Source organism: Aptenodytes forsteri, unplaced genomic scaffold (genome assembly GCF_000699145.1).
Source record: "Aptenodytes forsteri isolate BGI_AS27 unplaced genomic scaffold, ASM69914v1 Scaffold338, whole genome shotgun sequence".
Classification (NCBI taxonomy): domain Eukaryota; kingdom Metazoa; phylum Chordata; class Aves; order Sphenisciformes; family Spheniscidae; genus Aptenodytes; species Aptenodytes forsteri.
The window spans coordinates 1570816-1588868 of NW_008795124.1; the positions used below are offsets into that span (position 1 = coordinate 1570816).

An 18053-nucleotide genomic window follows, 5' to 3' on the forward strand; every position below is an offset into this window, starting at 1 on the left:
AAACAGCAGGTTGAGCGAGGCACCTCCCCTGGTAGGCTCACTTACCAGCTGTGTCAGGAAGTTGTCTTCCACACACTCCAGGAACCTCCTAGACTGCTTCCTCTCTGCCGTGTTGTATTTCCAGCAGACGTCCGGGAAGTTGAAGTCCCCCACGAGAACAAGGGCTAGCGATTGAGAGACTTCTGCCAGCCGCTTGTAGAACGCTTCATCCGCCCCTTCATCCTGGTTGGGTGGTCTATAACAGACTCCCAGCAGGATATCTGCCTCGTTGGCCTTCCCCCTCATCCTTACCCATAGACACTCAACCGTACCATCATCACAATCGTTGAGCTCTATACAATCAAAACACTCCCTAACATACAGGGCCACCCCACCGCCTCTCCTTCCTCGCCTGTCCCTTCTGAAGAGTCTATAGCCATCCATTGCAGCACTCCAGTCATGAGAGTCACCCCACCATGTTTCTGTGATGGCGACTAAGTCATATCTCTCCCGCTGCACAATGGCTTCCAGCTCCTCCTGCTTGCCGCCCATGCTGCGTGCATTGGTGTATATGCACTTGAGCCGGGCTATCGATTTCGCCCCCGGCATCGGCACGCCACCCCTCGGCTCATCTCTAGCGAGCCTGGTTTTATCCCCTTCCCCCTTCGAACCTAGTTTAAAGCCCTCTCAATGAGCCCTGCCAATTCATGAGCCATGATCCTTTTTCCCTTGTGAGACAGCTGGACTCCGTCTGTCACCAGCAGGCCCGGTGCCTGACAGGAATACTATGAAGTTCAGGGTTATCACACAGCTGGGAAGGAGTGACCCCACACCACAGTACAGGTGCAGGGGGCTGACTCCCTAGAGAGCAGCTTTGTAGACTAGTGGAGGGTAGCCTGGAAGACAATTTGAGCATGAGTCAGCAGTGTACCCTCATGACAAAGGCAGCCAGTCACTGCTGTGATCACTGAGGGCTGGAGAGTTGACCAAGTGTGTGGCCAGCAGATGGAGGGAAGCGTTTATTCCTCTCTATTCAATACCCGCAAGACTCTACCTGGAGTAATGTGTTCAGTTTTGGGCTCCCAACTACAAGAAAGACATTGACCTACTGGAATAAGCCCAGTGGTGGGACACCAAATTGATTAAAGGGCTGAGGTACATGGTGTACATGAAGAGGCTAAGAGAACCAAGTTTGTTCAGCTTTAAGAAGCAAAGGCTTCTTGCTGTCTACAGCTATCTAAGGGGAGAGTGTAGAGAAGATGGAGGCAGGGTCATCTTGAACACACATGGTGAAAGGACAGGAGGAAACACACATGAGTTACAAGGGAAATTCCAATTAGATGGAAGAAAAACTTTATCACCATGAGGATGGTCAGACATGGCACAGGTGCCAGAGAGGTTGTGGAGTCTCCATCTTTGGAGATACTCACAACTCACCTGGACATGGTCCCGAGCAACCTCACCTAATTGGACCTGCTTCAAGCAGGGAAATGGACCAAATAACCTCAGAGGTCCCTTCCAAGCCAAATTATTCTGTGACCTTGTTTAAAGAACAAATCTCACCATCTGGATCTAGACATGACCAAGTATACAATGGCATGTGGCATGCTCAAGAAGTAGGCAACTGCAAAAGCTTCTCACATCTACCAAACTGAAGCAGCAGCTTTGCTGCAGGATGGGCAGACAAATCGATTGTATTTGAACATTTAGATGTTTCATCACTGATGTTATTAAAGCAACTAATCATTCTGGCTCTCACCACGAAGGAATTTTTTTTTTTTCCCCCCAAATCTCTGTTTATTTGCTATTTCTACAGTTAACCACCGCAGCCCTAAAAGCAAGATCAGACTCCTCTCCCAGGTTCCAGTTGAGTGGCTCAGCAGGCAAGATTTGGAAACCCAAGAGCACCCTCATGTGGCTATATGTTGCTATGAGCTCTTCTTCCGCCAGTTAAAACACATGCAGCACAAGCAAAATTCATATTTTATTCAGAGGTTTATTTCCCCACCGCACCACCGACTAGAAGCAGTACTTGTGCCAAATGTAATGTTTCTGCCGCTGCAAAGTTCTTCCAACAGAACCTGTTTAAGTCATCTTCTTTCCACAAGACTACAGCTGGGTGACAGACCTCACAGGGACTGCCGAAGGGCTGAGCAGGGGCACCAGCAGCCAGAGCCAGCGAGAACCCCGAGCAGCACACTCCAGAAACACAGCACTGAGCCTTGCCTCCTGTGATACCTCTTGGTATTACTGCTCATGCCAAGCTGGAGAGCCACCTTTACCACCTCTCTCTTTTCTCCCAGTGTTAAAGGACAGTTTTCCCTCAATTTAAGATAAAACTAGAATTTCCTAGTAGCAGATAAGGATTTTTTCTTTTCCCTGTCCACTTTTTTTTTTAAATAAAGAGAGGCTGAGAGAACAATCGCTGCAGTCCTCCTTCCCAGCTCCCCCAACCACTGCAGTGTGCAATTCATGATACATAGCAAAGGAAAGGCCTCCCCACTGTACAAGCCTCGCTCACTCCACCTAACGTGCATCCACACCCTGCCTGTCCATCCCTATCCAACCACCTTTCCCCCAGCTCTTTCTCCTTGTAGCGGGTAGGCTTTCAGAATAGGCATGAGCCCTTCAATTGCTACACTCAACCTGGCAGATCATTTTAAACTATAAACACAAGCACTATAAACCCCATTAGAAGCAAATAAAAAGAATGGCCTGCTTCCATTTTTATGTTGAAGCCATTCAAAAGCAGTAGCAAGGCTGGTGCAAAAGGAGGGGTTAGAAGGCCCATACCTCAGGTCTGAACATACTGCTCTACCACCAAATAACATCTTACTTGAAACCATTCTGACTCAGTAGAGATTTTACAAGTCTCTGGCTGGCTGTTTTCCCTACGGGCTGTAAGCTGAAAACTTAAAGGGAGCTAAATAATAATTTTAAAATGTGGTAGCCCCAAAAACATAACACTGTCCTCCAAGTTCCCTGTCCTGATCACTAGTAAACACATGTAACACCTTCTCAACTCCCTGTTCTAGGGATAGAGAAGATGTATATTGTTTGATTACCACCAATGACAGGAGCCAGATGAATTAACACATATGATGCAACATATTACAAAGCAAAAACAGCTGACAAAATTAAGGACATAGTGTATTTCTGATTATTGTAGAAGTATTATTCATTAGCTAACAAAATACATATCCTACTCTGAAACAGAGAAGTGAGTAAAAGGAACAAAAGGACTGTATTTTCAAATTGCATGTGGTGGTCTCACAGTAAACCATCGGCAGAGTATTTTATTTACAGTCCCACAGTAGCTTGGATTGGAAGAGCCCTCTGCAGGACACCTAGTCCAGTCTCCTGTTCAAATCTAACCTGTTAAAATTTTAAAACAGAGGACATTTCACTTTACCAAGTGGTACTTTGGACCTTCCAGATCAACAATGGGTGGATTTTTAAACCATGATGATGAACCAGTTTGACTACAAGCTACTGTGTGCACTACAATAATATATAAGCAAAATGTTATTGCAACATTATGCATGAGATAAGAATAATCCCTTCAGCCCTTATGGCTTTGGAGGTTTCAGTTTAAGAACCAAAAAAAGTTGTGGGTGGTAGCTCTAGTTTCTCAAGCCTTTTGGGAAAAAAAAACAAAAACACACCAAACAACTTTTTACAATGACCCTTCCGATACAGCCCTCAAAGTCCAGGAATGCTACTTGCACTTATCACTGAATGTAAAATATTTCATTCAGTGTATCGAATGGCCTGGTGGAAAATGTGTGGCTAATATGAAACAACCACTATACACAAACTCCCACATACAAACTCAAAGGAGAGAAACATTACCAGCCGGATAAGGTTTTCATTGTCAAAGATGCCACCTCTGACCTCTGAGTGGAAGCCTCAAGGAAGAAATTTTTTCTGTCAAGTTGCCAAATAACAAGCCTAGAAACTAAAATTCATCAATGGTTATCAAAAATTATAGACACTCTAGAACTGTTGGCTTTGTTGCGTGCTAAAAATACTTCCTGAAATGCAACTCACCCATCCACATTCCATGGTGGGTGTTTATCCCACTCTCCGTTCCACAGGGGATAATGACCTGACAGGTGGCAACTATTCTTCTCACTTAACTGGTCTAACTGATAAAATAAACAAGTTAGACTTGGAGAAAACTAGCTTCCAAACTGAATGGAGCTTGAAGCTCACTGCTTCTGCTTCAGACCTGCACAAGAGTTTGCACAGATGAAAATATTTTTTTCCCCCGAGTAGTCTGTTAAAGGACATGACCTCTCTGCCTACCAATCTTAGTCTCCTTAAAAGAAGATAAAACACGTAAGTTCCAATCAAAGCCTGAATTCAGCAGGAACCTGTTCAATCATCATTGTGCTAACCAAAGTTCTGGAAATAGGATTAAGTGCTACCACCCAAACAAGACCACTCTCCTCCCTGAATTATGCTACCTACACAAAGAGAACAGCAGGTCAGCAGTCAAAAGAGCTGTTTAAGTGGCAGATACATGTCATTCCACTTTCAGATGACAGTCAGACCCAGTAAGAAGTCAGCATGAACTGTGCTAACAGTGTAAGACTGCAACTTGAAAAGAAAGATCCATGTGCTTCCATGAAGTAACAGGCTCTCCATAGATCACACATACTAACAAACCAGAAAGCAGGATTAACACGAGTCCTTGGCATTTCTTGGTGTCTGGAAAGAACCAGCCTTTTTTTGGATATAAACCACATTCCATCACCTTACCTTTCTCCAAGAGGAAACTCAAGACAAACCATTTGAGGCAAGAATTTCTGGATGTCTAAAAACTGACTACTCAGTTAATATTGGTATTTAATCAGTCTAGTCAGATGGCCTTTATGCAGATGTTCATCAAGTGATCACAAAAAGTGTAAACAGCATGCTCAGGAGGAGGAAGGGGAGATGTTTGGAGTTACGGAGTTTGTCTTCCCAAGTAACTGTTACCTGTGATGGAGCCCTGCTTTCCTGGAAATGGCTGAACATTTGCCTGTCAATGGGAAGTAGTGAATGAATTCCTTGTTTTTCTTTGACTGCACGCGCAGCTTTTGCTTTACCTATTAAACTGTCTTTATCTCAACCCATGAGTTTTCTCACTTTTACCCTTCTGATTCTCCCCTCCATCCCACTGCAGGGGAGTGAGCGAGCGGCTGTATGGGGCTTAGCTGCCTACCAGGGTAAGCCCACAACACAGGAACAGGTGTGTTGTTCCCTGTGGCTTTACTACAACTACTGATGTTACGTCTGTAGTTCATGAATGGAGCAATAAATCTGAAATCAGCTTAAGACTTGGAAGCTATTGCCTCATACTTTATGTATCACTCATGCAGATAATGTCAGCCTCTCCCCCTTCTATTGCTGAGTTCATCCATGTCTCCCATGAAAAGAAACAGCTGGTGATCACCTTTACTCTCATGCATCTCACCACTTGTCTCTCACATATAAACCTGCTACATGCCATGCATTCCCACAGAGACCTGCCCGCCTGCATCTGTCACCACAGCATCTGTAAGTCTGTGGACAGATTTATCGCAAGTCTCCCTCTCCCCTCCTTGATCCCCCACACAGCCACATGGCGCAGTTGCCTCCAGCATGGGGAAATCGGGGAATAAAAGAAAAGCCAATATTGCACTGTGGCCAGGAACGTGCTTTCACATAGAGCTCTATGTTCCACCCTGTAAGAAGCACACAGGCTTGCAGCAAACATACTGGGCTCATCCCACCACCTCACTGTGGGGTGTGCATGTGTGTGTTTCTGGGTCTCCCATGTTAAGGAAACGGCAAACTACCAGAGGGGGGATCATAGCTGCACAGAGGCCTCAACAATCATAAACTATTATTTGGGTCCCTCCCTTCCCAGCTGTCTCTTCTAAAAGGAAAATGTCTCTCTGGAATACAGAATTTAAGTAGATAAACTTATTCTTTTCTTTTATAGCTTCTAGACATAATATTAGATATGCCTGCAAAAAAGGTATGCCCTCCTACTGAATAACTTCCAACACTTTTTAACAGGACAGAAAAGGTCACAGTACGACTTTCCACTTCAGGCCCATTAGCCTGAGGAGCTGAAGAAAGATTTACACTAAATGGAACCCTGAAGCTTGAAAGAGAGTATCTACTGAGAAACGTAACATTGGCCCTAGAAAACAGACTGACCCAAATCCATTTTTCCCAAGTTTTCTGAAAGAAGAGTATTTTAGTATTGGGTTTGCAAGGGTTCAGGAAACATAAATTCCCCATGAAAATAAAAGAACAACCTTTTTAATGAAACTATTCCATCTCACTGTCTGCATCTGTAGTTAAAAAAAAAGTTATCCATTCAGTATGCAAAAGATTTGTAAGTTCCTTTAAAAAAAATTAATAGTGTTCTATTTGGACTGAATTATTCTGAAATGCCTGAATAGTAACTTAGACCTCCAGCACAGACCCATACCTGGATAGACAAATTATTTTCCAGACTTCTGTTTGTTTCATCTGCAACATCAACTATGAAGAAACCAAAATTATTAAAAAAAACCCCAAAGATTTTACAGTTTTCAACTTAAGTATTTTCTTATAACAAATTGAAAATCACCACTTCATCCTTAGAACCTCTGTTTCTTATTTTCTTCTGTCTCCTGAAAAGGTCTAAATATTGATGCAGAGAAAGACAAGGGGAAATAACTGTTCCCACCATACACTGAACTACAACCACTAACTAAATGCTGCTGCAGCCGGGTGCCATTTCCTCAGGCAAAGTAGACCTGAATTTCTCAACAACTAGAACTCCATTAATAAACAAACAAACAAAAAAAAATAATCCTTTTGACATCCTAGTTTCACACAGAGACACCATTATAACCGCCTCTCCTGGACACCCTCCCCAAAAAAATCAGCAAAAGCACTTTGAAATTAGTCTTACAAGGATACATATAATCCTGGGGAGAAGGGATCTAACCCCCTTCATGTCCATATGCAGTTATGCACAGACAGAGGTGGTGGCAGCTGTATCCCAGCAACAACTGTGCTTTTGTTATGTACTTAACCGCATAGCGGCTGTACAGGGAATTCACCTACTAGAGAGCATGGTGTAAAACATACTTTCAATGAAACCAAAGTGCTGCCCACAGCCGGCCAAGGGGAACTGTGTCTCTGCTCTGACTTCAGCTCTGCTCAGGATGTCAAGGCCCGGACAGAGAAGCACATTGTGCACGTTTACAGAGCACCTGCGGAAAAATCACAGTGCACGCCTGCACATTTGCAAGCCGGACACCCCTGCTGAACCCAAACAGACCAAAGACACTGAACAGAGGGAGACAGAAAGCCGATTATTAAATAGAGTTTACATCCTTCATGGCACATGTAATGTATTAGTGCTGTTCTAGAGTATGCCAACACTTAAATTACCACAAGCCAACTGATGCCCTGAGTTAAGTAAAGAGTGGGGACAAAAGAAGAAGTGAAAGTGTGAATTATTTACCAGGCTGTCACGCTGCCAGTGGAAACCATATAGCAGATGACTGCACCTGCTTAATTCACATTACTATTTCCTCTTCATTATTATGCAGATACTAACTCTGTGAAGTTAACTACACAGACATTTTACATTTTTTCCCCTTAAAAAAAAAGTTTTAAATATTTTTGCAACACGTATTTGGTGAATCTAAGTTTTTGTAATTTTATTACTACTGGTTTAAAACTTAATGTTACTTGGATAACTTTTTGTTTGGGCTAAAAGCAAGGTTCAGGGTTCAGTTACATGGCAAGTTTTAAAACCAGCTTCGGAGAAGGAAGGAAAACCCTTGTGATCTACCAGAAGTGTCTTTCAAAATGTCTAAACATCTACTTGGAAAAAAACAAACAAGTCACATTCATTTTGAGACTTGCCTGCCACACCAATGAGACCACTCTAAACAACTTCAAAAGATACAGCCTCTTTGGAGCAATGCCTTGTTTAGTGTTTTGTTACTTCTGCCCCAATAATCTCCAACACTCACAGGGCTCAAAATATTTATGTATAGGAAATTGTATTTTAGTGTAACAGATTAAGACATTTATCCACATTTGTTCTAAAACATCTCATCAAGAAAAAAAAAACAGAACACCAAACATCATTCAACTGCAGCTTTGCTCAGCCTCAGCGGTAGCCATCAAATGCTGGCAGGCGCTAGGTAGAACTAGATACTTGGATTAGAAAACAAAGAGAATAAAGCATTATTCCTTCAGAACTGGAGCTACTTAATCCTTTTTAATCCTTCCTTTGGCTAGAAAAAGAGGGGAATAATTTTATTTATGTATGAAATCAGGAAACCCTACATTCTGGGGCCCACCATACTGTAAATTACATTTATTTTACTTAGGTCAGTGAAACTGCAGCAACCTTCCCCCACATCCTCAACTCCCCTCAGCACTGACTGCCAGAAAGTCAGTTTTCAGGGTCATGTGCCAGATAAAGACTCTTTTAGATAACGTGTGGAAAAACAGTGGCATTAAGTGGTTTGTTGGATTACTGATAATAAAACATACCTAAAAGCAATCTCAGGGAGCACAGCAGGAGCTCAGTTCCTATTCAAAGAGAGGCATCAAACAAATGCCTCAGTATTTATCTAACAAGTTCACCTGAAACCCATTAGTAGACCAGTACATTTTCAGATTAACGGTTCAACAGTTCTACAAAAAAATAGTGTTCATGGATAGTCAATCTTCAATTACAAACGCAATATACAGAGCGTTTACTATGTAACCAGAAAAAGAAAGTAATATCATGGTTTCTGAAGCCTAAAAACATACTGAAGAACATTTTTTACACCACTGAAATAAACAGGGGAAATGAAAAAGCCAATTTGTTCTTCTTGAACAAAAGTTTAATCAAAACTCATTAAAAGACATTGTGACAATGCACTGCCACATGAAAGTATGGCAAATACTCCCCTTACCTAACCTCTAAGTAAGCTTCGCCAGAGCTGTAGCAAAACACAGCACTGCAGGACATAGCTCAGTTAAGCCTTCTGTAAATTGAAGTATGACTTACGCTGTGACATAAAGCACCATGCATCCCACTCTTTAAAAGACCAGGACGTACTTCTGCATTTACACTATACACAAACACCTCAAAACATTTCTAATTTGTTTGCACCAGTAAGAATTATCACATTTCAACAGACTTGCCCAACCCAGTCTTTGAACTTCTGAGCAGTAGTGTAAGACTGTCCTGTTCCTTAGTGATAATTTGATTCATCCCATTTTGCTAAGCAATTCCAAAATAAACTTCAAGTAACATTTATTAACCAAATGTTTCAGACTTAAATCAGTTGAATTAAGAGGTATGGTGCTTTTTTCTACAAACCTCAACTTTTTAAGCTATCAAACTACCAAGCAAATGGCTTTTTAACCAAAAAAGACAAGAAAAAAAACCTGAAATGAGTAAAAGGTCACATTAAGTTACTTATTTCTGTTTAATTTTAACCACTTGAAGCATTTTTAAATAATCCACTCAGTCATAACTAGGAGCACAGACAGCTGTTTCTAGCTCTGACACTGTAAATAAAGCATCGTTGAATACTAGTAAAAGACAACAGGAATATAGGCACAAGGAATACAGGGCTGCTTAAAATTTACATTCCATTGGTTAGTGTTGCAAGCCAGTGAGAATGACTACAAACTAGAATTAAAGACAAACAGAAAAACAAAATAGTTTGATACCAAGTGCAGAAAAAAAATGTTTTGAAAACACAAAAGGAAAAGGTGCTTTGCAAAATATTGGTATCAGACCAAAAAAGGTAAATTTCCCAAAGCATGCATTTTGCCCCTAAATCTGAAAGGGGAGATCCAGAAGATGAATCATTAAAAGAGAGTCTATTTAACAATAGCAGGAATGGTCTTATTGCTTCAAGAAAGCACTCAGGTTAATACTACTCTTTGGTAGTGTTTCTCAGAGCTAAGTCCAGTTTAATTAACTGTGTGTGTTGACAAATACAGAAGTAGTGACTCTCCTTTTGCACCAGTAATGTTGTTCTTTACCCTGTATTTTTTCAGTTTACCCCTTACTAACTCAAGAATTGCAACAGAACATAGCCAGTATCAATGTGAGATTCTGAATCAGTTCAATTAAAATCAGTCTAAAAGTTGACTGTGGGGAACTTCTGTGTCTCTAGTCGGTATAACTTCCTTAATGCGATACCCCAACTAATTTAAAACAAAATTACCATGACTTGACTAAAACTGTCTTTCCAAACTACTAAGAGTTGAAAATACTGCAAAGCTGGTTTGCCCCTAATATTTCCTCTTCCTTAGGCAAATAAAAGAACATAGACTCCAACTCTGAAACTGAAGATTGGAAGCTCTCACCTTATGTGTTACTAACTCCCAAATAACAATTTTGAGGCTCCTCTAATGAAAGAGAGGAACAAGCCAGAAAATTTCACAAGGATGCAGGCATTTTGCTTGAACATCAAGTGTTGTGGGAAATTTCTTATCTAGCATTCTGAACAACGCTGAAAGATACTCCTGTATTTTTCATAGTTTCCTCCGGAGCCAGAACTGGAAGAGGAGGAATATGAGTCTGAAGAGATGGATCCCTGTATCATGTAATATTTTGCTTGTCTAGCTTGGGGAAGGAAAAAGGAAGATATCATCGAGACACATAATGCGGTGAATTCAGCTGTCTTCAAAAAACTGGTTTCTGAAATAGAGCTGAAAGCATCTTTTCCTCTATGAAAGTTAAAAGTGAGGAGGGGAAAATATTAAAAAAAAAATCATGCACCAGGTTTTAGTATGTCAAGAAAAGGTAATGTAAACATTCTCTATAGAAATGATCGTGAAATCATTTCTAAAAATGGTTACAAAAAGTAGCAAAGCATGAAATGTGTAGTTCAGAGGACAACTTCATGCAGAATGGGTTTGTACAGTACATACCCAGATAGGATCTCTTGGGAGGTGCTTTGATTTCTTCATCCTTACTATCTGCAGCTACATAAAAAACAGTTGAGGGAAAAAAAAAAAGGAAGGAAAGACAAACAGACTTGTATGATTAAATGCAACAGTGGGTCTTTTAGTTACAGTTTAGTCAGTTAGTACATTTTGCATATAAAAAAAAAATAGCCAAAACAAAACATGCCAGAAATTTTAGTCTCCATGCTTTCTAGAAGGCTCCCACCCCATGATGTTAAGATAGGGTCGAACAGTAAGAAGTCCCAGAACAGTCTCAATGCACAACCCAACAGCAATGTACCTAGGGGGAGAAAATGAAGACTTAAAAACAGTGAAACAGACGGCTTAACTCTTACTTTAAATACTTTTCATGATCAGAGAAAACAAGTTGTTACCCCAGTAACATTGAGTGTGTAGATAGGTATGTATAAGCAGCTAAGACAATATAGTTGCCTTGCCTCCTGTGGAAAATGCTGTTCTGAAATAGTTTCAAAAAGCCTGAGCTTAAGCCAATCATATCAAGAGGACAGAGCAGACCCCATCCGCAACTATTCTGCATGCTAAACTCTTTCACTCAAGACTTCCTCTGCCAGTTGAAAACCATGTATTACGCAAGAGTGCTTTCCAGTGCCAAAAACATAGCTTTTCAAGGGATCAGAGTGCTACAGTAAGATACAAGTTATAAAGCAGGTTAGAACAACCAGCAGTTGGAAGGAAGACAAAACTGGATGCATGACCAGAGGAAATCATCTTCATGTAAAAACGCAAGAGCCCATGTTCTACTTAAGGGGTCTGGGCTGTACTCTAGGAAGAAGAGACATCTAAGAGCCTGTTTTTAACAAATGCTGTGCACTGGTTTTCAGTATAGTTCATACATTCAGGGTGCTCGAAATCTGCCACAATGTCTTGGGGATAACTGAAATTGAATCTTTGTTGGAGAGAGGTGGAAGGCTTGTTTGGGTAAAGAAAAAGAGGGTTCTTCATAGAGTGTCTGTCTCTCCAAGAATACGAAGAGACTGCTCTGGCCTGCCAACATTTTCAAGAGTGACCAGATGTTTTTAGCTGTCTGTATCTGTGAGCACCTCGCTTCAGCCTCCCCTTTACTGAATCAAAACATGGCGCGTGCACGTTTTGCTTTCCAATATTTAGCTCTCTAGCATGGTAGCACCATCATGCCCCAGAAATACTACAGCGCTTCGAACAACAACAAAAAAAACCTATAACAAAAGAAACTACCACTGAACCTTGAGCCTTCCTGTACTGAGCCAACAACACAGCAAACATATGGCTGCACAGACACCAATTTAAAAGTGGGCAATGAATAAGGAGAGCTATTGTTACCACAACAATGGTACCAGGAGATGTGCATTGAAGAGGTCAAGATGCAATTAAAGTGGTGTTAAATAAAGGATAAAAGATGAAGAGGTATTGTTCACGCCTGCTGATTTCATCTGAAGACTCCTTCACATAGCTTTCCAAGTATTCATATGCAGGAGAGAGAACTGTCCTATCATTGGAGGTTTTAAAATAAAGTCGGGTTTTTTTGTTGTGTTCTTGTTTTGCTTGTTTTGAGGTTGGTTTTTTTCCCAGTTCAGAACAGCTAAAAACAGGCCAGAACACCTAACAGGCTATACAGTCTAAGTTTAAAAAATAATCAGCATGGATATATAGAGGACTTATTCTGTCTTCAATCAGTACATGTAATTGAAGGATAAAGTTTATGTATCCAGAACAAAAAGTCAGAGAAGGCAGCAGCAGCACAAGATGGGCTCTGCCACATTCAACTTACTTTTCACTTTGCAAGACTAAAAGGGAGGGGGGGAAATCCCATAATTGAGAAGTAACTGAGAAAAAAAATAAAAGATTATGCGAGTTTTCCTAATAAGTTCTCTATAGAAAGCCTACAAGAAATAACCAAACATTACTGGAAAGAGTCCAGAGAGACTGTATTTTTCATGCTACGATAGTTACCCTATAAATTAAAGTACAAGCATTTCGACTGAATGGCTTTATGTCTATGTTCTGAATTGCTATTGATATGTATTTTAATCCAGTAACACCACAAAACAGGCTAAAGAATACAGAACAACCTTGTCAGGGTTAGGAGAGACTGCTCCTCAACACTTCAAGAAATTTTAAGTAGATTCCTTCTGAACTAGTTATTACTTAAAAGGACCTTATCTGTGAGAATAATAAAAGCAAAAGAAAAAAAAGGCAACTCCCACATAATTCAAAACACACTGGTAAACATATACTAATGTGACTGGGAGGGAAATATTGCATTTAATAGTAATACAAGAAAACAACAAACTCCCTTCCACTGAAATATTCTATTCTATTCACTTTCTAAATATTTTGGATTATTTTGCAGAAACAATCAGAGAGAGAATAGAAATTAAAGAAGAAAAATGTTTACATTGAAGACCAGCCACATGAGAAATATCATACAGAAATTGTGCACCTTCCCCTCAGGATTCTGCAAGGTTAATCAAAAACATTGACTTCAAACCTAGCTTCTCACTGCCCCAGTAAGCTATGAGGAATGAAAGTAAGTACACAGATGTTTCAGCTTGCCTAGATCACCATAAGAGATAAGATTAGGAGTAGGATTAGAAACACGGATCTCACTCATACTCATACTGTGCTTGAAATACAAACCTATTTTTCTGCCTCACTTGAAAGGAGCTTTGTATGCATTTATGTTTATTCTGAGCCATCGCATTACAGCTGGCCTTACTAAAAATCAATCACAGGGAAGAAAAAGATTTTAGCTGTTCTCAAAGTTTGTGGGAGGATGCAAGCCTTTCAATGAAAACAAATAATTAAGGTCCACAAGTAGGTAAAATCAGTCTCTCTAGCTAATTAAACACATGACAAGCTGAGTTTCAGGAAAAAGGATCAAATGACACAATGTAACCTTGAGGAGTTTCCATTACCTGGCAAGGGAAAGACTGATTATCCTTTAGGAGACTGTATGTCTTTCACAGGGAGAGTTGTTTAAAGAGGGCTATACACTAAACTGAACAGCGTCCCTTTTTGTCCAAAGGTTACTGAAGGAGCCTGCAAGAGCATATGTGTAAATGTGCACGAGGATAATTTCCCCTCAGAAAGGGCAAACAGACAAACCTTTCTGACACTTCACAAAACGCTAGCACAGAGAGGAAAGGAGGGAGAAAGCATACATGCCCCTCCCAAATGCTTCCTGGAGTTTAACTGCTGCTAAATCCGGCTGAAAGTAGTTTTTAAGTCATTCATCCTGCCAGACTAACAACCCTCGTGAACACAGCAGCTTGGGTTTCAGAGCTGGAGTGCAGCTTCTCTTCCACATGAATTCACTTACCTGAATAGTTTCACACTACACTCCACAATGAGCGGGAATGGAAGTAGCTTCCTTAGCTATTAGATAAATTACCCTACTGCACAGCCAGTAGCTGCTGCCTTCTAATGATGGCTGTGGGTATCTGGAGCTGGATCAGACCCTCAATTATTAGGGAGTGAGGGAAGAGAACAGATGGAGAGAATAAATTATACATCCATATTGGCAAAACAACTGACAAAAAGCTGACAGCATAAATTCTGTTCTTGTTGGTAATAAGCTGTAACATAAAATGTTTTAAGCCAAAGTCAATACAGAGAAACACAAAAAACTAACCCTCTCACATTTCTTATCTGGGAAAAAGAGCAGGGACTTTCCACAAAGCTTGAACATTTCATTAAATAAATAACAATAATCTCAGTCAGGGCCAGAGTATCAATGCCTGAAAATTAACAAATAACCAAACCAAAAAAATATGTTAAAATTCCCATGAATCCCAACTAATCCCACACTAAAGCCCAAGGAAACGGTATACAAAAAGACATAGTTTTGCAACTATGATATGACAGCACCTCCTATTTCAGCAGCCAATAACTTCGTAAGTAGAAAATAAATTATGTACAAAAGCAAGTGTTTGCAATTGCAAAATAAAATTTCAGATAATAGTGTATGATCATACCTAAGAACTTGGTAGAAAGTACAGCTGAAGAAAGTAACTTCTTATTCTAGCCAAGATCTCAAAAAAAAAAAAAAAAAAAATCCAGGCCTTAAAAAAGGGAATAAAAAAAAAAAAAAAAAAATCCAGGCTAGCACAATGGCATAACAGCCAGCTCTACATTCAGGGCATGGTGTGAAGTATTAAGGAAAACTCTGACTTCTAGACTGACTCAAGACCCATCTGAAATAAAATTACAGCTTTACATATTTATCTGGAAAAAGCAGTTTCAGAAAAGAAGTTCAGGAAGTGGTACAGTGAGTTATCAAGAAAGGCCACTGGATTGCAATCCAGACAGAACTTTTGTCCAAAATACAGCGCACCACGCTTTCAAAAAGATTTATCCTGCAAAAGCCAGTTCCTGTCACTAACCTGCGAAAGAGCGGCGTTTTAAGTTTAGCTCGTTGGACACACGTACTTCAGTGCACAGTTTCAGCATCAGTAACATAGTAATGATCATGATAATGCTTTGCCACAAAAGAGGGGATTCAAAACGCCTTCCAAACCTAAAAAAAAAAAAAGAAAAGGAAATATATAAAACATCTCAAAGATGACAAGCGTTGTACTCGGTTACTTTCATTCTTTGATGTTATCTAAGCACCTGAAAAAGGAAATCCTAACAGTAACAGGTATGAAAGGCTGAGGAAGAGAAAGTCACCAGCCAAATCTAGATGCACATATAGTAGCTCAGAGTCAATCCCCTTGCAGGAGCATCCTAGAACCTTACTACAACATCCCTGTGGAATGATCCTAGAAATTCTGAAACCAGAAACTTAAGTCTTTGTTTCCAAAGCTAGCAGCAAACCTATTTTTTGAAAGAAGCAGCAGATTCATTCAGTGGTCAAGGCAATACAGAGAGATCAGAATTATGCCGTATCAATACCGGTTATATGTCCTCTCCGCATACACACTCAGTAGATTTCACAAGGACTTCTGTGCAAAACTTACCTCTCTCAATTTTTCATTTTTAAGGTGAAGTCATAAAAACAATAGCACTTGCCCTATAAAGAAATAAATACCCACAGCTATTAGCTTGCTAGGTTTAATATAACATCTTCCTACGGGGGCAGGGGGGGAAGGTATTATGCTTTGTCTGCCTTGTCTGCCTCTAGACACCTGAGTGGAAAGACCAGGTCTACAGAACACACCAATCAATTCATCAATTTGTGTCTAATTTGGACCTAGGTTGGGGGAAGTAAGGAAGTCCAAAAGATGTGGGAACCGAACATACCTAATTTGTCCTCTCCTGCCCTTCCCCCAATTTAATTTCTGCTTGCTCACAGATGATGCTTGGTGGGGATTACTGAGCCCTTCCTGCACATAACGCAGAGAGGTGAACTTGGGATTGTGGCCAATCTTGACTGAAGAGCTTACTCTCATGCGATTGCACAAGGTTCTGCCACAGGAAAATGAGACCCTTCAGTGAAGACTGGTGATGCTCCAAGCTCCTCTTCCTGCATTGCTTGATGAAAGCTCAGCAATCCCCACCAGACACTCTCAATAAGTGCATTAGGGGAAAAGGGTGGAATTTTTTCATGTGCAGCCCACGAAGTACATTAGATTTGCAACAGGAAGGCTGCATGCACATCACGGTGAGCTGTTTCTCTGTGCTCAGTTCTGCCAGGTTTTATGCCTTGAAGACAGAAATGCTGAGGAAGGGATTTAGTGAAAACATGTTGCTATGCTCCCCAACTCCTTCAGCCTGCACCGTGAGGCAGGCTTTCTACATTCCCTCACAGCACAGTTACTAAGGCCATCCTCTGAACGCATCGTGCTGCTGGAGACCTCAGCCTCACAGGCACGGCAACCACTGTCCTCTTCTGTTCCTGTTTTATAGCACCCTGGAAAAATATAATTTCTTATGCTTGGGCTACTTTCATAGCAGAGCTCCATGTTAGTAAAAACCAACTAGGTTCACCATCACACTCTCACACACAATACTGCATTTCCACTATAGCCATTTCACCAGAGAGATTTTTTTTTTTTTGTTATGAGTCAACTAATAAGGAAGAGGAGAGAGACTGGTAAGTCCTTGACTAGCTTCCTTGGAAATCCTCCTGTGCAGAACAGCCAAGCAGCCCACACCAATGAAAATGGCCAAGTATTTCCTGCCTAATGTCATACAGCTAAGGAAAAATATGACAACACCTTGAGCCTCCACACCACTGCCAAAGACACCACCAGTAGTTACTGGAAGAATAGCAGTTGCACGTACCTTAGTCCCCCCCTTCTTTCTACCATCAATGGATTTGTGGTGGGCCACATGAGGGCCATTATCATAACAAATTTGGAAGATGCTATGAGAAAGGAAATAAAGAACACAACTGATGCATGTAATCACAGGCATAGTGCTCTGGATAAGGCTTTCACTGCACTAGGAAAAAATGCAGGGGAGAAGAACAGAAGTTTGGCCCCACCTATGCCCCATGCCCATGATCCCAAAGCTCATTCAGCTGTGTTGCTGACTGTGGCGAAGTTCCCCTGAACCACTGGAATTCACTACTGTTACCTTTGTCTCTTATTCAGGGAAGGAGGGAAAAAAAAAAAAAGGGAGAGACTTAGAATTACAGAGCAGTTAGAACTGTTTACATCAGGCTTCAAAAAACCATCTCCAATTACAAATACATTTGCATGTAAAAATATAGTAATGCATTTAAGAGGGGCTGAGCTAGCAGCACAATAAGCTAGAAGCTGTTATGATGGTAAATCCATCGGAGGTTGCTGCAAGATTAGTTTCTCCCTGCTGATGAGATTATTGGCCTTTCAGTAACGGGTGCCTCACAAAAGTATTGCTTGCAGTATAAACATCCACCCACTACAAACACACATTAGCATGGCCACCTGCTGTCTCATCATAACAATTTGCCATCACCACAGCCTTAATGGAAACAAGACTGGAAATATTGCTGCAGATCCTCTACCCCTTAAAAATTGGGGAAAAAAAAAAAAAAGTAAAACAAAAGTCACAACACACAAGAGAGGTAAACTGAAAATTTAAAAATTCTTATAGGGACTTCAAACAATGCACAACACCTGCAGGTTTTTTTTTTGTTTTTTGGGTTTTTTTGGGGGTTTTTTTGGGGGGTTTTTGTTTTTTTT

At 40.8% G+C, this 18053-nt stretch overlaps 1 protein-coding gene across 2 annotated transcripts in view; it reads right to left on the reverse strand.

Annotated features, from left to right (window-relative positions):
- Positions 1–18053, reverse strand: part of PQLC1 (PQ loop repeat containing 1) — a 73484-nt gene that overhangs the window by 46873 nt on the left and 8558 nt on the right. Inside the window, exons 2-3 of one of the 2 annotated variants that reach the window (XM_009277190.2) lie at positions 15327–15460; positions 10909–10962 (exon numbers count right to left, since the gene is read on the reverse strand). In XM_009277190.2, coding sequence (XP_009275465.1) covers positions 10909–10962; positions 15327–15460 — 188 coding nt within the window. The remainder of the gene's footprint in view (positions 1–10908; positions 10963–15326; positions 15461–18053) is intronic. The other variant, XM_009277191.2, reaches the window with a different exon arrangement.